This window comes from Mytilus trossulus, chromosome 10 (genome assembly GCF_036588685.1).
Source record: "Mytilus trossulus isolate FHL-02 chromosome 10, PNRI_Mtr1.1.1.hap1, whole genome shotgun sequence".
Taxonomy (NCBI): domain Eukaryota; kingdom Metazoa; phylum Mollusca; class Bivalvia; order Mytilida; family Mytilidae; genus Mytilus; species Mytilus trossulus.
The window spans coordinates 54,245,205-54,265,524 of NC_086382.1; the positions used below are offsets into that span (position 1 = coordinate 54,245,205).

Below are 20,320 nucleotides of genomic sequence, written 5' to 3' on the forward strand. Positions count from 1 at the left end.
TGTTTTCCTAATAATTGATTGTCATCGATTAACCACAGTATGCCAAGGTTGACGTAAGCGATAATGACATGTAGAACACAGAATGGTTATCGATTAATTCTCATGGAGATTTTCACTTCCGCTATCGTCTTTAGTCACTTAAATCGATTTTTTGCCATAAATGGAAGTAAACCATTATCGGTTCCAGTCAATATTGTATGGAAATGAAATTAGTTATATTTAAAATATGGACATGAAAATACAATTAATGGCAACGTAACTGTCCGTTTTATTGAGATTTTTATTTTTAATGTGTTACTATTGAAATCTGATCGTTAGCAGCTCCTGGAGAGAACAGACCTTGTTGACAAAATGGATTCTTATACATATTCGTTTTCTACGCCGTCTTGGACTAACAATGCACGCGCATTTTTGTCACAATTTTCCGATATGTTTAGTGCTTTTTCTAAACACATAGCACCGACATATCACCATGATCGATGTGAAAGGTGAGTCAAAACCTCCATGCAATTCTTCATACACAACAGAGGTTAAAGCACTAACAATGCAATTGCTTCCCCCAAAAAATGTGAAAAGCACACATAACAAAATCTGACAGAATGATGATGAACAGCAGAACAATTGAGACTTTTCAATACTATCCGATTAATCGGAAACATGATGATACTAAAATTGTTGCATGTCGGTCATCGATTACTCGTGGTGTCATAGGACAAAATGCTAGGAAAATTAACTGTTCTAGGTTTGGAAAGACGGATTGAAAAAGGGGGGGGGGGATACACATGTTTTCCTCATTATCATGATCCTTTTATATGCCATGACTCAGTCATCACGTTACTTAAACTGTCAAACAAAAAGTTCGGCTGGAAACTTTGTTACAAACAATGTCATACTATACATGTGCGGATCCATCCATTATTTATACTGAAAAGGGGGACCGCCCCAACACAGGATAAAAAGGGGCCAGTTAAAAAGGGTGTTCCAGTTTTGTTATATATATTCCTGTAGACATAATATTCTAGAACAAGATTTTTGATATGGAATTTCTATTTCGTGACATATGTTTTGATATACATGTAGGCTACTGTTCGAAACTTCCAAGGATCATTACTGAAAGGGGGTCTCATAGGGGGGTTCCGATCCCGGATCCCGCTTACTGTTTTGTCAGATTCCCGTATCCCGCTTACTATGTACAAAACCAATTCTCATTTTTTTGTCATTTCCGGGGTCCCGCAAGACCTCATTTCCCGTTTTCACGACACAATAATTTGACTTTCACGTTACACGCTTAAGAAAAATCGGCAATCCCGCGTCACGCTTAGAACCCAATGAGACCCACCTGAAACAAAGATCTATTTAAAAAATCCGTAATTTTAAAATACGGCTTTGTTTTCCTTTTTATAATTTTTGATCTCAATCTTTTTGGTGCTTAACAAACACGAATATTGACTTGCCAACATGGCAAGAGAAATTGAGTCGTAAGCTAATTTTCACCCAAAAATTTAACCATTGGATCATTTCCAATGTCCCGAGTCAATAAGGAAACACTTACTTAAAATCAAGAAATGGCGAGCAGATCTGATATCACCCATCTTAAGAGGGTTCGACGTTCTGTTCTGTTCTGTTTTTGTAGTATTCCTCCACTATCTTGGAGAACCGTTGTTTATACAAAACAACGTCATATACATTTTCAATTTTGTAGACCTCACTATAGTTTTGATTTGATAAGGATAACGGGTATGGAAGGAAGTCTAGGACTATGGTAATATGAGGGGGGATAGGACCTTTATCAGGACTCCGAGATCAGGTCTTTTTTAGTTTTTAAGCTTGGGATTTTGGGATTGACACTTTTGTGATCCAGGAATCCTTTTTCCGGATTTTGGGACGTCAGGATTTACTTTATTTAAATTCAGGACTTTGGGTTTTTGTTTTTTAAGTCCGGGATTTCGGGATCAGCACCCCTCCTATCCCCCCTTTAATATGTATCCTCTGGACCGACTCCCTGTTGGTAGCATTTGAATTAATGGATAGGAAGATCACTTGATAATTAACCAGCCTCTTTCTGTGTCATGTACATGTATACAGAAACAGCATCTTCCTTTTATTTCCTATAGTTTAAAAGATCGCTTTTTGATGTAACCATGACACCAATCTGAATTTATTGGATATATATAATTTATGTAACAAATGTCCCAAAAATAAGGTCCAAAGTGTAATTTCAATCAGTTTGAGTGATACATTTTCAGCAATTTAGAATTTCAACACAAAACATGAGTCTGTAAACAAATGTACTCAGGTTCTTCCTATATTTCACTGTTTTTCGTCAGTCTTCCTCAGTAGAACAATGTAACAGCAAACTGAAAAAAGAACTTCTTAATTACATTGATATACTCCTGCCATACCACAATCAATTAGCAATCATTGGATATAAGATTGGGCCATTCCTATGCAAAAGATTGTTAGGATACACCCTTCTACATTGTTTTCTACCTGTGGATGATGAGCTGATGACATCAAACCAAAAGAAGACATGCTATACGACAAGAAATTATTGCATAAACATGCTCATGATGATAGATCTATATAAACAAATTTAAGATTTAAAATATTTCAACACATTTAGTGACAAATTAGCTATAGTATAGGGGATTTATATTTACATAGGTACTTAAAAAAATTGCATTCATTCTTAATTTACAAACATTGACAAAATTTGTTATTCTGGTGAATTTTATTTTATAGGTCAGTCCAGATGAGATTGTATGCATTGAACAAAAGACAATTTGTACTTGTTTTTGTGACTTTCTTCATTTGTTTTGGTATTACTTTATTGATTGGCATTGCAGGTGAGTTAATTAATCTTCATATATTTTGGTGGTTTCAGTATTCTGAGATGCAGCTACATGTAGGCTAATCATGATAGTTTCTTTTGTAATATTATATTCAGTCAAAGTTAAAAACAACTTGGAACTACAAAAAAATGTAACAATTACATAAGTCCTACTCATGATACATTGTACAGTCAGAGCTCAGACATAATTAAGTCTGAATCTGCTTTTGACTCACATAGGTCTTAATTTTTAAGTTTTAGGATTTGTCTCCCTTTAATGCAAGACAAAATACGAATTTAATAAGTCAAATATTGTTAAGCAAGAAATAATTGACCAGAATAAAAAAGGTGCAAATATTGGCTCATACAAGTCGATACATTTGTAAGTTATCAGAATTGGTTAACTTCAAGACCCACACATATTTATAAAAATGTCATGCATCTAAATTGAATAATGACAGCATTGAAAGACAATGCTGTGTCTTCTAAAGAAAAATATGAATGAGAGTCTAAAAAATCAGAAATAATGTTAATAACCCTTACAATGCAACCACCTGGAACCACACTTAATGAGGTAAAACATCTGTGTTCAGTAAGGATGTTCAATTAGATAATAAAATATAGATAGTTCAAGTCCTTGTGAACTGTCATAGGTGGTGTAATTTGGCCACCAAGTAAAATTAAGGATTTTCATCAACATGAATAGACCGAAACAAGTCTGTCATTTTATGACTTACAAATGTAGATACACTCGCCGCGAAAGGGTTAATGGAATAACATATCAATCTTTATATTAAACCATGTTTTTTTCAGAAACCAAACTATTGAGCAGATTATCGCGTAAAAATTTTAAAGGAAAAATGGCGTATTATGTTACAACTGAATGTTGACCTCAAAATGTCTTGCTTTATTAAGTCATTGTTTGGTTGTCTCGCTGATCTATAACCTTAGTCCAGTCAATCTAGCATAAATTTGAACCTAACCTTAAAGTACTTGCAACAGAAGATTTTAAGGTTTTAATCTTTAGCATTATAACCCAAATATACACAGGAAAAAGTCCCATAAAATCTTGCTTGAGAAAAACTAAAAAATCATGATTTTGAATTCTTATGGAGATTTGCATTGAAAAAGGGAGATAACTTTCAAAAAAAGGTAGGAATGTCAATAAAAAAATTGATACAATATAATATCTTTACCGCTTCTATTCAACAGAATGTATTGATTCTTGATATTTAAGCCATCTTTAGAATATAACAAACAACTCTAAAGGTGTTTTCATATCTTTTATCAGTAACAATCTACATTTCATAATTCATTAGTTGACCTTTTATTGAATTTCAACATGTCAAGGTAAATAATTTCAAATTTAATTAAAATAATTAAGCATTTATTCTTCATTTTGTGGTTTAAAGCTTCATTAAACAAGGTAGATGCTGAACAAATATTATTTACAGATATAAACAATACCAAATTTTCACTATTTTTTCAAAACGGTCACAAAGCCACAAATTTGCACTTTCTTCTAATAATGAAAATTGCACAAATAAAAATAAAAACACCTAGTTTTGTGTATTGTATGAGCAGATGATTATATAATATAGTCCAATACAAATTTATACTCCAATCAAAGTATCATATATACTTTTACATAAGTTTTAAGAAAATCAGTCAAAAACTGACCAAAAAAAGACGATTTTTTGCCGAGTTATCTCCCTTTTCAATGTAAATTTCCACAGGAAATTAAAATGCTGATTTTGAGTTTTCCTCAAGTAAGTTCTTATGGGACTTTTTTTCTGTGAATATTTAGCCTTAATGCTTTAGATTAGAACTAAATCATTTTCTGTTGCAATTAGTTTGAGGTTAAAACTAAGTTTGACTGGACTACCGTAATCCTGAACTTCATTGTGGTCTAGGCGTTTTTTTTACCTTATATTCTAAACAGCATATATTGATATTTGTCTGTTTTATATTTAGGACCACCAAATATTGAAACAGTCTCGAAGAATGGGTCATCATTTGGGCCACATAAACCTAAAGATTTAAAGGTAAATAAATTAGTTATTTTGGCATTTATTTATGATAGTTTTCATATGATATGACTATCATATAAGATATCATTATGGTTTCAGGTGTGTGTCGATAATGTGTCCATCTGTCTGTTTTGTATCAGAAAATAAGTATAATGAAAATACTGTGGATTCATTATTATAATTCGTTGGATACCAATCTTCGTTGATATATACAGGTGAACCACAAATTGAAATGTTCAAGAAATAACAAATTTTCTTAGGGTTTGTTAGCACAGATTGGTAAAACCTTAAAATCAAATATCCATGAAAATACAATTTTTCATCAAGCAACGAAAATTGATACCCTCGAAATTAAATGAATCCACAGTACTCAAATCCAACGAAATTTATAAAAAAAAGGGAATGGTTTTTTGAATAATTATCCAACTGACTGTTCTTTATCAGAACTAAAAACATTACGAAAATTTCGAAACCGAAAGCAAATTCAAAAATAGAAAGTCCATAATTACTTACAAAAGCAATGCTATTGATCAACAGAACAAGTGAAAGACAAATAAAAGGTGTGGTGTTTGTGTAGTTTGACCAAGTTGTGGTCATCTTAGCATAGAGATATGGTATGTTTATCAATGACTCAACTATCCACCAGAGACAAAAGATCAAGGATATAAGCAATAATTAGGGCACTGAATGACTTCAACAATTATATAAAATTAGCAAGATACATGCCATATAAATAATTTGAAAAAGGGAAAAAGAAAACTAACAGCATTTTTCATAGTCTAAAATCTACAAACAAACCATGAATAGGACAGACATAAACTAACAATGTTCTTTATAACATGAGGAAATAAAAAAAACATGACCAAAAAAGGTTTTGACCCGAAAAGGTTTTGACCCGAAAAATAATTTTTGCATATAAATGTTATGCAATGAAAACTGACTTAAACCGCTACATTAAAGAGTATTTATATAATAACTTTTTAAAATTTAATCAATTGTTGTTTTGTTTTACATTTTATAGACAGGACCATTCATACTGAAGTCTGATCCACTGACGACATATCACCAACAACTCTGGCTTATAGCAAGAATAACTACAGACTCAGAAACACGTAATATATTTTATTTTCTTATCCATTTTGTTATCTTCTGCATAATCATCCTCGTCATATTTTTATGTTTATCAAAAAATTTGAAAATGGTTTTATTAATGTGAAAAATGCAACAGGGTTATTTATAATCGCAATAATTCAAACTTTTATTTTGAAATTTTATATATGAATTAAAATAGGATTGTTCTCAATATCGCAAAATTTAAAATTGTGATTCAATCTAAAATAATGAAATTGCAATAATCAATGCAAGCAACAATTTCTGAATTTACAATAGTTGTTTTTAAATGTTATGAATATTCTAAACATAAGATAATTATTTTTTTAGACTCAAGGTTTGAAGAAAAGTTTACAGTGAGTGTACAGATCCGTGGTATGAAAGCTGACGACGAGGGGGTCATACAGGCAGATAATCCCCAACTAAGTTCACAAATACATAACAGAACAAGAATTCTCAAGTGTTCAAAGGTAGTTTACAAAAGAAAATATAAAAATTTGATCTTATAATACAGTCACTCAAATTATCTTTATTGAAGTAATATTTACAATTGGAGTTATCTTCCTTTGTCAAGAATTTTAGCTGAATTAGCGTCTACAGTGCTTGATACAGTATAATGTTTAATTTTACTTACCACTGATAAATTAAAGCAATATTTACGCTTCAGTGCTTACAAGCAGTTTGATTGTATCTCTCTTCTGACTTAAATTCATTTTGGTTATTCTGAATTAAAGATGTTTTTGTCAGGTAGGTATTCACAACTGACATTATTACTATGGATTCAGTATTATTCATTAGATACCTATTTACATTGGTACAGATGAACCACAATTCATATTTTCTATAGTCTTTGTACACAGAAATCAGCAAAACCAGAAAATCAAATATCCATGAAAATGCAAGTTTACATCACCAAGAAAGAAAATGTATTTAAAGTTTTACAAATATTTGTATAAGCCCACTAGCATGATCCTTGGTACATTCAGTCTCCTCATTAATATACAATCTAGATGTTGAACCATTAATTATTTGGTTATATAATTTCAGCAATGTGATGACTTGATCTTATTACATCTTGGATACTTAGATTACAACTACTATAGAATTAAAATCAATTTCTATGGACTAGAGAACACAAAGTTTGATTTTAAAGACATAGTATTTTATGTAAGTATTTTGCCAACAAATATATAGGAATTGATCGTTAATATTTTGCATTAGATTTTTTTTTATTTTACTGGGGAAATGAGGACCTTTCCAGGAACAAAATTAGGATGGGCCAAAATGATTTTTTTTATTTAATCCAGCCATCAATGAAATTTTTACTTCCATTGTTCCTTTAATTGTTCAGGCTATCTTTCTTAAATAATCACCAGCTGTTAAATTTTGATATAAGTGCGTTCTGACCCAATTTCCTTCCACCACAATCAATTCTAAAACAACCTAAAGTTATGATTTTTTTTAAAGTTCAGAATAAACATTAAAAGCAACAAAACACGTTTTTTTTACTAATGAAATTGATGTTTTAATCATATCATAGTGTTGTTTACTTATGATTAATTTTCTGAAAATATGGAAAATTATCTTTTATTGTTTTATTTTTCAGTTTAAGACTTATAACTCTTCATTCACACAGATTGAAATCTGGATCAGATTTGTGTTTTTATTCATGACGTTTGTAGCAACAGTAAGTATTGTCAATTATCAAGTAAACTTCGAGAGGTAAAAGATACTATGGGCCAATCAAATACCATAAGTCAAAATTCAGACAATACCATGGCCACACAAAAGAAAACAAAAGAAAACGACCAACAACAACCCCCAAAGCACTATACAGAAAACATATAAATGTAGTGTGTAAAGTATCATTAGTTTTGTGCTACTGCAGTTAAACTGTAAACATTTAAAAATATTTTATAACCCTAACACATTGACTTTTGTCACATCACGGTTTGATGTTATCATTAATTTTAAGGGTGACATCATCTACTTATGTTGATATATTTCATTGTTTATTTTAATACAAAAGTTGCTAACGCTCAGTGTAAAATATCGACAAATATAATGCCTACCCATGTTAAAATGAGCATAGAGCATGACACGAAGGAATTATTTCTTAATCAAATAATCACAAACTCTCACATGGGAGATTCCACTTGTAGAGACATGCACACATTTTATTATAAATATTCTCTGACACCTGCCTCTCTATAAATGTGTTGTTGTGTTTCAGTTTAAAGTACTTTATCTTTTCAGTGTGTATTTGGTCATTCTTTGAGAAAGTTTACTATACGAGATTGGTCAATAGAACAAAGATGGATGTCTTTACTTCTACCTCTACTGTTATTGTATAATGGTAAGATGTTTGTTATAACTCAGTTCCCAAGGAGGGGGTAATGGGTTTAATACCACTTGGTGTCTATCTGTCAGTAATACATTTATATTGCAGTCGTGACTACAATTCATAGCTTGTTCTTTATATAAACAAAAATTGAAATCTTTCTCTTTATCAGTCAGTACACCTTAAACTTAATTTTAAAATGGTTTATAGTTAATTTGAATGTCTACAAATGTTTATTTGTACATGTATGTGTTTCAATTGATACGTTCATTATCACTGAATTAGTATATATTTGTTTAGGGGCCAGCTAAAGAACGCCTCCTAGTGCTGGAATTTCTCGCTACATTGAAGACCTGTTTGTGACCGTCTGCTGTTGTTTTTTCTATAGTCGGGTTGTTGTCTCTTAGACACATTCCCCATTCCCATTCTCAATTTTATAAAAGGGACAAATACAAGTACTATTGAAGAAATGGCAATAAAAAATACATGTATAAGATAAAAGTCTACCAAACACACCAATGATTTAGATATTGAACCAAGAGTACAACACCTCTTGAATGTCCAACTAAAATCAGAATTGTTGCTTGATACCTCTAAAGAATTCTCAAATTACTGAAAAAAGTAGTGATAAGAAAACAATTCACTTCAAAATCATTAAGGCAAACGGGTTGTTGTCTCTTTGACACATTCCCCATTTCCATTCTCAATTTTATTTATCTAAATATCAATGATAGTCATGAGGGAAACAAGAAGAGCTGTTTTTTCTTAAAACCCTAATCATTATGGTTATTTATTTTCTGAGAAATATACAATTGTTTTCTCTGTTGTATTTGAAATGTTTTATTTTTCAGATCTAATATTTCTGCTGACATTCCTAGTAAACAGTTGGGTGCCAGGAATGTCTGATGCTTTTCTTTGTTGTATTTTCAATGTTTTATTTTTCAGATCCAATATTTCCACTGACATTCCTAGTAAACAGTTGGGTTCCTGGAATGTTTGATGCCTTGTTCCAAGCCTCTTTCTTATGTGGTCTCTTATTATTCTGGTTGTGTTTATATCATGGTGTCAGACAGGTAAATATGTATTTATATATTTGTTGATACAGTGTAAATTGTGTTATCAGACACACTGGGGGGCCAGAAAAAAGTGACATATTTAGGAGGGTGCCAGAAAACTCCGGATTTTTTTTCTACAAGGATAGGCATTTTTTGGGACCATGAAAACGTGCTCGTTTAAGCAAGATTTTATAATAAGGCAGGTTACACTGTATGTCCTAAATGACAAAAAACAACTGGTTGATGATTATGTGTAAAGTAGTTTATTTCAGCAAAATGGAAAAAAAAATCATTGAATATTTCAAAATATATTTGTTTTATTCTTCTCTCCTTATATTACACAATAAAGAGCAGTAACATAAAAGTATTCTTTTAATAGTGTTGAAACAGTATTTGCATAAGCCAATGACAAATAATTCTAACAATATATTTCATATTCATGGATTTTTTTTTAAACTGTCTTGTATGAAGATTAGTATAGTTGAGAAGACACTTTGTATTTATATAATTAAACAAATCTATCCTATAAACACTGTCCAATAATCTCTAAAATAGTCTAAAATTATATTGAACTCGGCTTTGCTTTGATTCTTATCCTTTTTAGAAGGTGACTTCCCTCCCTCAGCCCCAACTGAATGTGGTTGTGGGTTAATGCATCCCACACACCTCTCATCATGGATATATCTTAATAAAAAAATATGCTACAGATAATTTTATACACCCCAATCATCTTTTGTGATTTAAACAAAAAAATGAAATATAAATCAGACAATATCCCATCTTTTGTATGTTGATAAATTTTAATATAGTTAAGGCTGTACGGTGACCTATAGTTGTTAATGTTTGTGTCATTTTGGTCTTTTGTGGATAGTTGTCTCATTGGCAATCATACCACATCTTCTTTTTTTATAAAATCTACTTTGTTCCATCTGAAGAAAGTTTGCAAGTATGCTTTCAGTCTGCATATTGATGTGTCATTTTTAATTGTTGTATGATTTTATTTTCAGACTGACAGAAGATTTGTGAAGTTCTACATACCAAAGTTATTTATAGTAGGACTGATTTGGATATCAGCAGTAACTTTATCCTCCTGGCAGGAGTATAATGAAATACAAGATCCTACATATTATTACAGACTAGATACTACTAATTTTATGGTATGTAATTACTCTGCTGTCATAACATTGTTTATTTCTCAACATTCATTAACCAATATTTTAAGCAAATAAGAACAAGTGTTGTATCAATTTTAAAATATAGAAAGGTTCATTTATCTTCTTACCTGTAATCATACCCTAAAATTGAGCTTTTCATGGAGCATCAAGCTAAGTGATGGATAAAAATAAGCATGGTTTGTTTTGAACAAAAAAAAATCTCTAAAAAGTCTTAAATAATTATTAGATCGTTCTACTACATTAATGATTTCACTTCACTTCAGTTCATAATTAATAAATTATTTCTGCCCTAAAATGTCTTTACATGAAAATGAAAAAAATGCCTTAACATTAAATGAATGTTAGAAATCCAAGGTGAATTTATATTACTTTTGAAAATAAAAATTGACAGATAGGAAGTTGATTTATTTACTAAAGCTACCAATCAAGGTGGAGCCTGATGTCTGTAATAGTGCCTAACTGAAAGTTTAGTTAAAACATATTTATTTATAGTGGATTGGGAAACAAGTTTTGCAACTTATATAAATCCCTTTCCACTTTGCGGGTGCAAGTAAACAGTCCGATAAAACTTGTAAGAAAACCTTATTCATTCAGATGAACCTGATCAGATGCTGTGCATTAAACCATCTGATAAAACATCTGAAGGAAAAGAAAATGTAATTTTATGATCTGATCACTTGATATTATCTTACTACTGCTAGAGCATCAGCAGTTAAATTTTAAATCCTGAGAACACTGAAGATGGTGCATTACCAGTCCATGAACTATATAAATAATTCTTTGATGGTCCGACACATTTAATCCATGCCTGTTGTCCCTTTCTCATTTTAACAATTACACTCATAGATCCTGTCAAAGCATCGCCAGTTGACTCATTGTCTACTACATTACTAGCTATTGGTGTTCCATCGACTACAAGAGCACTGGTGAAATCTTGATTAGAGCCAGACAGTGTAGTCCAGGAGAATGTATATATCCCATCTTCTTTACATGTAAACTTTCCTGTGGTACCATCGTAAGCACTACCAATGTTCAGTGGTACAACATCAAATATAACTATTGTGTTTGGTGTTAAGTTTGTCTTGGAAGAAGACAAATGGGAGAAGAATGCATACTTCAATCTATCCTTTTGTTCAAATTTCTGTTTTAATTCTTCCATTTTTACCTCAAAGTTTGCCATACTTATGTCCTCATTATCTTTAATTATTGTTAACATTTGTTTAGTTTTGTTTTTAATGAGAAGTTCCATCTGAACTGTTTCAATTGTTTGTTTTTCCTTATTGTCTTGAAATAATGTCAACATTTCTTCACTTTTGTTTTTAATGAGCAATTCCATCTGATCTGCTTTTACTTTTTGTCTTTCCTCAGCATCTTTAAACTTTTCTGTTATTTCTGAATTCATCTTATCTGTTTTGTTTTCTATCATTTGTTGCATCATGCTTTCCATGGCCGTCTTCACACCCTTTTTAATCTCCTGTTCAATGTATGCCTTTATATGCTTATTCATTATAGACACATCCAAGTCAGCTTTCAAAGAAGCTTTCATATTGTCCATTATTGGCATAGATATAACACTACCACAGTGTTCTCCATCACAGGAGTCAGATTCAGATAAGGACAAGATAGTGTCCACTAGAATAACATGAATAATGAAAGTCACAAATAATCTTTTCATTCTGAGCTGTTTCAATATACTACTGACTTTTAGTAAATTAAACTCTAACACCCAGCTGTATGATTCACTTTAAATTATAAAGTAATAATATCTCTGCTTATTACAAAGTATATACTTTATATATAAGTTGAAGTAGAGTCCTTTTCCATGTGACATATAAGGTTTTTTTGTATAATACTTACACAATAATTTTGTGCATTTTTATCAGTTTTCTTTTTATTCTTCTTCATATAATTTTTAATGGACCCTTTGGTATACTTATAATATCCTTGCAACAAGAAACATATAAGCATTTTATTTAAGCACATCAACTCAATAACTATGTAATATCAGTGTGTAAAGGAAGCATAAACTTTGAGTAATAGGAACCACAGGACAATCTAAACTGAACAAGGAAGAAGTGAAGAACATCATCACATGACTGTTACAAAATCTGATCCTCTGTACTACTATCGGGAGTACTATTCAATTGCCACTTGCTGTCCAGTGCAGTTCTTCTTAAATAAAACTCCTTTTAAAAAACTGTATATATACATTTAAAGTGTTATTAAATTTTGGTTTATCACTATTAACTTAAACCTTTTTATTCCTTAATTTATTCAATTGAAAGAGGGTCAATAGTGAGTTATTTTAGTTCTATGGCTGAAACGAGTTGTTACCATAATATGATTCATTTAAAGAAATTATTGCAATTTTCACTCATTCCAAACTTCCATGTCATATTCTACTATTTTATAGTATGAGAAGAAGAAAAAATGTATTGCCTTGTCTGTCAAAAGATGTTAAGTGTTCATAAATCAAGGATGACAAAAAGCAAGGATGTAACATTTCTGCATGTATTCAACATTAAGCCAACAGAAAAAAGACTTTTCTATTTTTCTTTTTTTTTAATGCTGTGCCAATCAATTCAACCAACACAGATTTAGATTTCATCAAATAAAGTTTTTGAACAGCAGATATTTATAAATAGATAAATTGTTGATCATCTCAAAGAGATTGATTTTCCCACTTGTATCTGTACAGCGAAAGTGTAAAAAGCAATCTAGTTGAGATGACAAATAATAATCTGTTAATTGCTATTTTACCTATGACGACGTGGCCATTTCATGTCAATTTCATTAGCAACGCCACATGCCTCCTTAATTTCTAGTGACAATTTTTCATATCACTTGACTCTGCTGAGAAAGGAAATTATCTGTCAGCAAGATCAAAGTAAAGTTTCGTAAAATAGCAATAATACATCATATTACATTTAGCTCCTGATATTTCACCAGATTAGATCATTGAAAATTTATGAATCAAGGAAATGATATGATATGCATGTCCTTTAGATAGTTACTGAACAGCACACTTAAATTGAAAAAAATTGTGTGAAGTGATGATTCGTTATATCAGAAGTGCTTGTACATTATAATATATATTGTTTGACCTTGACCATACAGAATTTGAACAAATTCACAATATCAGTTACAAGATGAGAACTTGTATCTGCCCACTTATGTTCTAATAGTAGCTTTCATTATTTACAACTTTTGGGAATAAATCAGACAACGAATAGAGGAGTTTCAAACAACCTTGAATACCCTTGAGAGTCTTCCATGTTCGGTATAAATCAGATGATTAAGATCTACATCCAATCAAGTCCTCAATAGATACTGCTATATTAAACTTTTAAAAAACATAATCTAAAATTATTGGTCTTTTTCTTGTTTTGGGTGATACTTAGGATGTTTTCGTATACAATACATGTATAACTATAAGGGGATGTGGCTTACATGTCCATGAGACAGCAACCCAATAACACAGCAAAGTCATACTTCTTGACATCAAAAGTGCTTGTACATTATAATAAGCAGTGCGTGTACAAATGATTGTATGTGACTTGAACTACAAATAGGTGATTTATTAACATAAAATAGTATTGTGCTAGACTTACTGTTCTTGTCTCTTTATTAAGATGAGGTATTATTGTTTATAGTTGTCTTTCCCTGGATAAAATAGGGAGGAACAATTGCTAAATACTTGCACTAAAATTTTCTCTTTTAAGTTTTTTACAATAAAATTTTCTTGTCTATTTCAGCCTTTTTGTGTATATAGTTCTACAATGTGCTACAATGTATCTTTTTTTATTTGCAGGGTTTTAAAATATTTTTCTTCATTGTTGGAGGACTGTATCTTCTGTATCTAGGGTATCTGTTAATCAGAGCGTATGCAGAGCTGAGATCTATGCCATATTTTGGTAAGAGCATGCCCGAGTTCATATCCAGGATTTTATGAAACCATGACAGGGAAAGTTATTTCTGTGATATTAAGAGTAAAATTGCATGACTATATTGAAAGTGTCAGAGAATGCATATATTGTGTTTAATATGGCAGTTGAATATCAATACTCACAAAAGATGTTACAGTTTTTATCTTGGCTGCTGTCATAATTACAGTGTTAGAGGTTGTTATAATAGTCAGGCCGTGGCTACAAGTGAATAAAAAAATTGATGAAAAAATCATATATCAGAAAATTAAAGAGCTAGAAAATCCAGACATATTTCGTATATATTTAGCTCATTAGTTTGTTTGCTGCAATGCCTCATGTAGTTTGACCTCAAAATTATAAAAAAAATCATTATATTGACTTGTGTTCTAATGAGATTTCTTAAAATGAATTTCAAATTAATCAGCTATGCTATCAAATGTACTGTTTCAGAATCTAAGAAAGTAGATATTGGTTCATGTGTAACTTCATTTCTGGTTCACAAAAATAAAAATAACATCATTGGCTGTATACCCATGGTGAATGATTAAGTTTACATTCAAAACTTTTTGGTATTCTATTAAAAGAGATAACCACCAGAAAAAGCCAAAAATACTGCACATTATATCAGATCATATCAACTCATCTACAACTGAATCCAGACCTACCAAGAACAAAGGACAAACAACAAACAATAAAAACACATGGTCCAGAAAAATGTAGCATAGCTTGCTTGTTACAGACACAATAAAATAAGTGAATGTTTTTAAAACAATAAGCTTTTGTTCCTGTAACTGTGACTTTATATCTGTGTTTCTACACGTTTTCACTAAAATTGTTTTATTTTCAGATTTGAGGTTGAAGTTCATGACGTTTTTAATGTTAATTGTGTTGACAATCAGTATTACAATAACAGTGATGAGATATGGTGCTGCGGCTTTACAAGATAATTTTGTAGCAGAATTGTCCACAAACTACAAAAATTCAGCAGAATTTGTTGCCATTTATGGTCTGCTCAATTTCTATATGTACACAATGGCATTTGTGTATTCGCCTTCCAAAAATGCTATATATGGTAAGCATATTCCGCTGATTATGAATAAAATATAACAGGCTATTATTTTTAGTTATGGAATTTGCATAATTTCTTGTGCTTGAAATTTTTAATAAATTCCATGTTTATTCTGTACTATAATGTTTTGAGCGGTGCACACCACTTTCCATACAATGTATTTTGTATAGATAATGTTGTGCGCGGCACAGTACATTCTATTTTAAATGTGCTATCTTCTTTGTAATAGAAGTGTTGTGCGCCCCACAAGACATTAAATTACAGAATAAACATGTAATTTATTTAAAATTTTCAAGCAGAAGAAATTTTGAAAATTCCATAATAATGCTACCCCTTTAAAAAGGTTGGGCGTACTGTTTTACCTCTGTCCGTCCATCCGTTCTTTTGCCTGTCCTTTCCATGAATATTTTACGTCATATTTTTCTCAGGAACTTCATAACAATGATTTCTGAAATTTGGTTTCAGAATTTATATAAGTTAGCTATACAGTGTGATGCGTTTTCAGATTCATCACTCAACAACTTCCTGTTTACTGTCAAGTATTTGGGCAAGATATCATTGGTGAGCAGAATCATTTTCTTGATCTGGTAATTTGAAGACAAAAAATGTCTCCATGTTAAGAAATGTTGCTTATGACTATTGATTTGTGGTTTTAATGGAGAAAGAAATAGTAGTAGCCCAAAATATTGCATTCGACATTTTTTAATGATAACAAAACTTTCTTTTACAGAGAGCAATTTTAAAGATAATCCTGGTATGAGCATGTTGAACGACTCTGATGAAGATGTGCATTATGGGTAGGTTTTATAATTGACTATGATTAGTGAAAAAGTTGCAGCTATTTTACCTTATCATTTTTTAATTCTGTTAATTACGATATGCAGTTCATGTATGGAATAATTCATTATTTTTTAATTGTAAGGTGTAAACATCTGTTTGACAGAATTTATCTGACTTTGACCTCATTGTCATTGGTATTTATAAATGTTAAGTTTATGTGATACTTGTAGTTACATCTTCATATTTATGACTTTCAACTTAAAATCAACGGTCATAGACATGGTGAAGCAGGCAAGACATTTCAGCGTTTGCACTCTTGTTTTACTTGAGTTGAGTTGAGGATTTGGTTTTGATTTCGTAGTCTAGTTTATAAATTCAAATTAACCAGATTGCAATGCAGTTTAAGTAATAAACATAAGAAGAACTACAGTTTTCTTTAGTTAATAAATTATTTTGACAAACTCATTTCAATATCTAATGTAGGTCAGATCAAGAAGAAACGACACTGACAACAAGTCGACACGTCAGTCGTTACCATGACAGTGATGAAGAAATATTCCGACGGTGATTATCATAGATACTGAAGAATTATGGGACAGTAGATCTGATCTGTGGTCAAGGGTACTTGTAGAGGCCATTTTGGATGGGATTGTGATAAAAGATGGCATTTATTAGTAGTGCAATATAGATTACTTATATTAATGTGATTTTACATTGAATGTTGAACAAGTTTTCAGTCAACATGACAATGATTTTATTACAGTGAAGACCAGTTATATCTCAAAGTAAAACTGCCAAAAAGTCTTCAGACCGAAATTGTTTGTTTGTTATAATTTGTTGTTAAATGTTATGTTTAAAGTTTGATAGTAATGGGGCTGTTCCTGAATTAATGTATTAAGTGGTCAGATGACACTTCTTTTACAGTTTGAGGGTTGGTAGTTATGTTATAAAGATGGCTTGAACAATCATAGGAAAAAGTCGAATTTCTGGAACAGGCATAACCACAGTGTAGATACTATTCTGTACGCTATCCGGAAGTCGAGATTTTCGAAGCGAGGACTTTCAAACTGGCTAACAGAACGGTTTTGTTTTGGTGCATTTTCTCATCATTTGTTTACTCCTATATCTATAAAGTGTTTTGCACATCTTAAATGTATGTATAGCATCATTAATATTAGTAACTGTAACAAAAAACATGCAGTAGAATATAAAATATACGTGTGCATCACACCAACTTCATAGAAAAAAGTGAAATCGAGGGACAATTTTGCTCCCGTAGTACAAATCAAATGATCTTTTATTGCAAATATTTGCATCAGTTTACAGTTAAATATATACTGTTTCAATATTCTTACCGTATATAAGTAGAATGTTCGTATTTCAAATAAAAAATATGCTTTCCGTGAGGATCCCAAAATAAATAACTGTACGATCAGTCTAAAAGTAACTGTATTCTAGTAGCGATTTCATATTTTTTGTCTGTATGACCAGTCGTGATTTTGAAGAAAAAAAACAACGGCAATTTGAAGGTATATACGTGTCTATGTGATATTATGATTGTGTCCATGGAACTATAACGTGTAATTTCTTTCATCAGACAATACAAATATATTTCTGATGATTTTTGTAGACTGCAAAATAATTATATTTTGTTCCGTCAGTCTTATTTAAAATCAAATACATAAAAAGCGATACATGATTCGCTTGTGGACTTTGTATTAGTGTGTCGTTGCAGTAATCTGTTTAACTATTACATTTTTAAAGACACCGTCTGTCGTTGACCAATTGGTGATAACATCCATCAAGCTTTTCTCTTTTAAAATGACAAAAAATAGAAAGAGAAAGCTTTGTTTAAAAACTTTGGGTATTGAGCAAAGAATTGACGAAATTATATCCCGCCACTTCTATAGTCCATGTTTTGGAAAAAAAATAGACCACCAAAAAAACTAAATTATAGGTGCACAGGGGCATCATTCAATAACGAATATGTGGAAGTTTTATTAATATATGGTAAGTTTTTGAAAGTTGCGTTTAGTAAATTGGTATCACCCAATAAAGTAGTGGAAAAGTCCTTATCATGGAACTAGAAAACTGCTGAATTTTCGAAAAATAAAAAAAAGGGGTGCACAATTTAATTAAATGATAAGGACACTGAAAAAGATTAATTAAGTTATGACAAGTGTCTGAAGGAAGTTGTGGATATAAAATAGGTACGCCCAATATAAGGTTATGACAAAGTCCGTATTTTAGATATAGAAACATCAAAAATATTTTAACCAAAAATTCGAAATAGAAGGTCCATAATACATTAATTGATTAAAAATGGAGCAATTTTAGAATAGTTTAACAATTGGTTTTTGGGGTGACGGTTGGAAATACCTGCTGGGTGCCCCCATAGAATGCAATGTTCAAGTCCGTATCTTATACAAAGAAACCCCATAAAAGATTTTTTATTTTTTATTTTTATTATTTATAACTTCCAATTTACAACATAATATACACAAATATAATAGCAATATATAATATATAAATCTATAGATATTATCTAATCAATACATCTTTCTATTAGGAAGCAATTTTTTTTTTATTTTTTTTTTAAATATACAAATATAAGATAAAGAGTAAAGCAGTTTGAACACCGGAGAGAGAGAGATAGAAAGAGAAAGAGAGCGAGAGAGAATAGTGTGGTGAGTTTTCAATATAATTCATCTAGAAATTGAATTCTATTTTAGTATAGTAAATACAGCATTTTCATTTATAACATGTATATACATTTTTGTACTTAACTAAGCATGCTAAGTAATATATCAAAAGCATTCCATTCTCTGAGAAACTGATGTTCACATTTGTTTTTCATAGCAATATTTTTGTCCATTGCATACACATATTTTATCTTTTCTTTTACTGAGTTTATTGTCAGTTGTTTTTTAAAACATCTGGAATTATAAATATATTGCTTTATGGTAAGAAAAATAGTATTTTCTGCATTGCCTTTTGATATTTTTGCAGTGTTACCAAACAAAAAAACTTCTTTTTTAAAAAGTACACTAATTCCATTGGTTAGAAACCAATTTTCAATCTGTTCTAATAATAATTGTGTATGTTCACATTCCCAAAATAAATGTTCTAATGTTTCAATTTCTCTATTACAAAATGTACAATTTGGATTATCATAAATCTTAATTTTATGAAGAAATTTGTTTGTAGCTAAGATTCGATGATTGAATCTAAACTGTAGCCACTGTAACTTAGTATTATTTGTGACAACAAATGGCAGTTTATAAATTTTTTTCCAATGATTTTGATCAAAGCCAAAAATTTCAGTCCATCTTAACTGACTAGTGGGAACACTTCCATTTTTATTCAAAACAATATACATATCTTTAGATCCTTTTGAACTTTTAACAAGTCTTTTAATAGCAGATGGAATTAAAGGTAGTTCTAATTTGTGATTTTTTCCCACAAATGATTTTGATGCTTGATGTATAGCAGATATAATACTATTATATCTCATGAAATTCACATTTATCTGATACATTTCTTCTATCTTTTGATGAGAGAAAAAGGTCCCATCTTCATTTACAATATCATTTATAAATCTTATACCATTTTCAAAACAGTCTTTATAAAAAATAGGTTTATTTGCTACCTTTATATTATTGTTAAGCCAGATTGGACTAGCAAGAAAGCATTCCCAACTGTCATATTCATCTTTTTCTCTAAGAAGTTGCCATGCTTTCAGAACATCTAGCCAAAATTTATTTTTGATATGTTGCTGTAATTTTTGGATATAAACACTTCCACAACCATAAAATTTTTCAAGTTCTACATGAACATTTGACAAAAAAACATTCTGCCATTTGTTGTCTGTTTTAAATAATCTCCTTATCCATGTACACTTCAGTGCTAAAATAAATGCACTAAGATTTATCATTTTGAGTCCACCATCTTCAATATCATTTTGTAAAACATCTCTCTTAATTCTATCAATTGGTGAACTCCAT

At 30.7% G+C, this 20,320-nt stretch overlaps 2 protein-coding genes across 3 annotated transcripts; one reads left to right on the top strand and one right to left on the bottom strand.

The window, feature by feature from the left end:
- The first annotated feature begins 165 nt into the window (after positions 1–165).
- On the top strand, positions 166–17,295 carry LOC134687644 (transmembrane protein 181-like). 2 transcript variants are annotated; one of them, XM_063548096.1, is made up of 14 exons: positions 166–488; positions 2,743–2,846; positions 4,805–4,875; positions 5,882–5,972; positions 6,301–6,440; positions 7,018–7,137; positions 7,577–7,657; positions 8,227–8,326; positions 9,257–9,384; positions 10,374–10,523; positions 14,353–14,455; positions 15,315–15,539; positions 16,267–16,333; positions 16,800–17,295. In XM_063548096.1, exons 1-14 carry the CDS (start codon positions 352–354, stop codon positions 16,882–16,884), a joined length of 1,602 nt encoding a protein of 533 aa, XP_063404166.1. In that variant the 5' UTR covers positions 166–351; the 3' UTR covers positions 16,885–17,295. The 2 variants fall into 2 exon arrangements, with proteins under 2 accessions (XP_063404166.1, XP_063404167.1); XM_063548097.1 differs by lacking the exon at positions 166–488 and adding an exon at positions 1,418–1,478.
- On the bottom strand, positions 11,254–12,216 carry LOC134686403 (uncharacterized). The gene has a single exon (XM_063546075.1). The coding sequence runs from the start codon at positions 12,214–12,216 to the stop codon at positions 11,254–11,256; it is 963 nt and encodes a 320-aa protein (XP_063402145.1).
- Positions 17,296–20,320: the final 3,025 nt, after the last annotated feature.

Bases quoted from the DNA above. Each gene is read 5' to 3' on its own strand.
- LOC134686403 (XM_063546075.1), bottom strand. From the start codon at position 12,216: ATGAAAAGATTATTTGTGACTTTCATTATTCATGTTATTCTAGTGGAC.
- LOC134687644 (XM_063548096.1), top strand. From the start codon at position 352: ATGGATTCTTATACATATTCGTTTTCTACGCCGTCTTGGACTAACAAT. The intron at 6,441-7,017 runs GTAGTTTACAAA...ATATAATTTCAG, and splicing joins GAATTCTCAAGTGTTCAAAG to CAATGTGATGACTTGATCTT. The intron at 7,658-8,226 runs GTAAGTATTGTC...TTATCTTTTCAG, and splicing joins TCATGACGTTTGTAGCAACA to TGTGTATTTGGTCATTCTTT.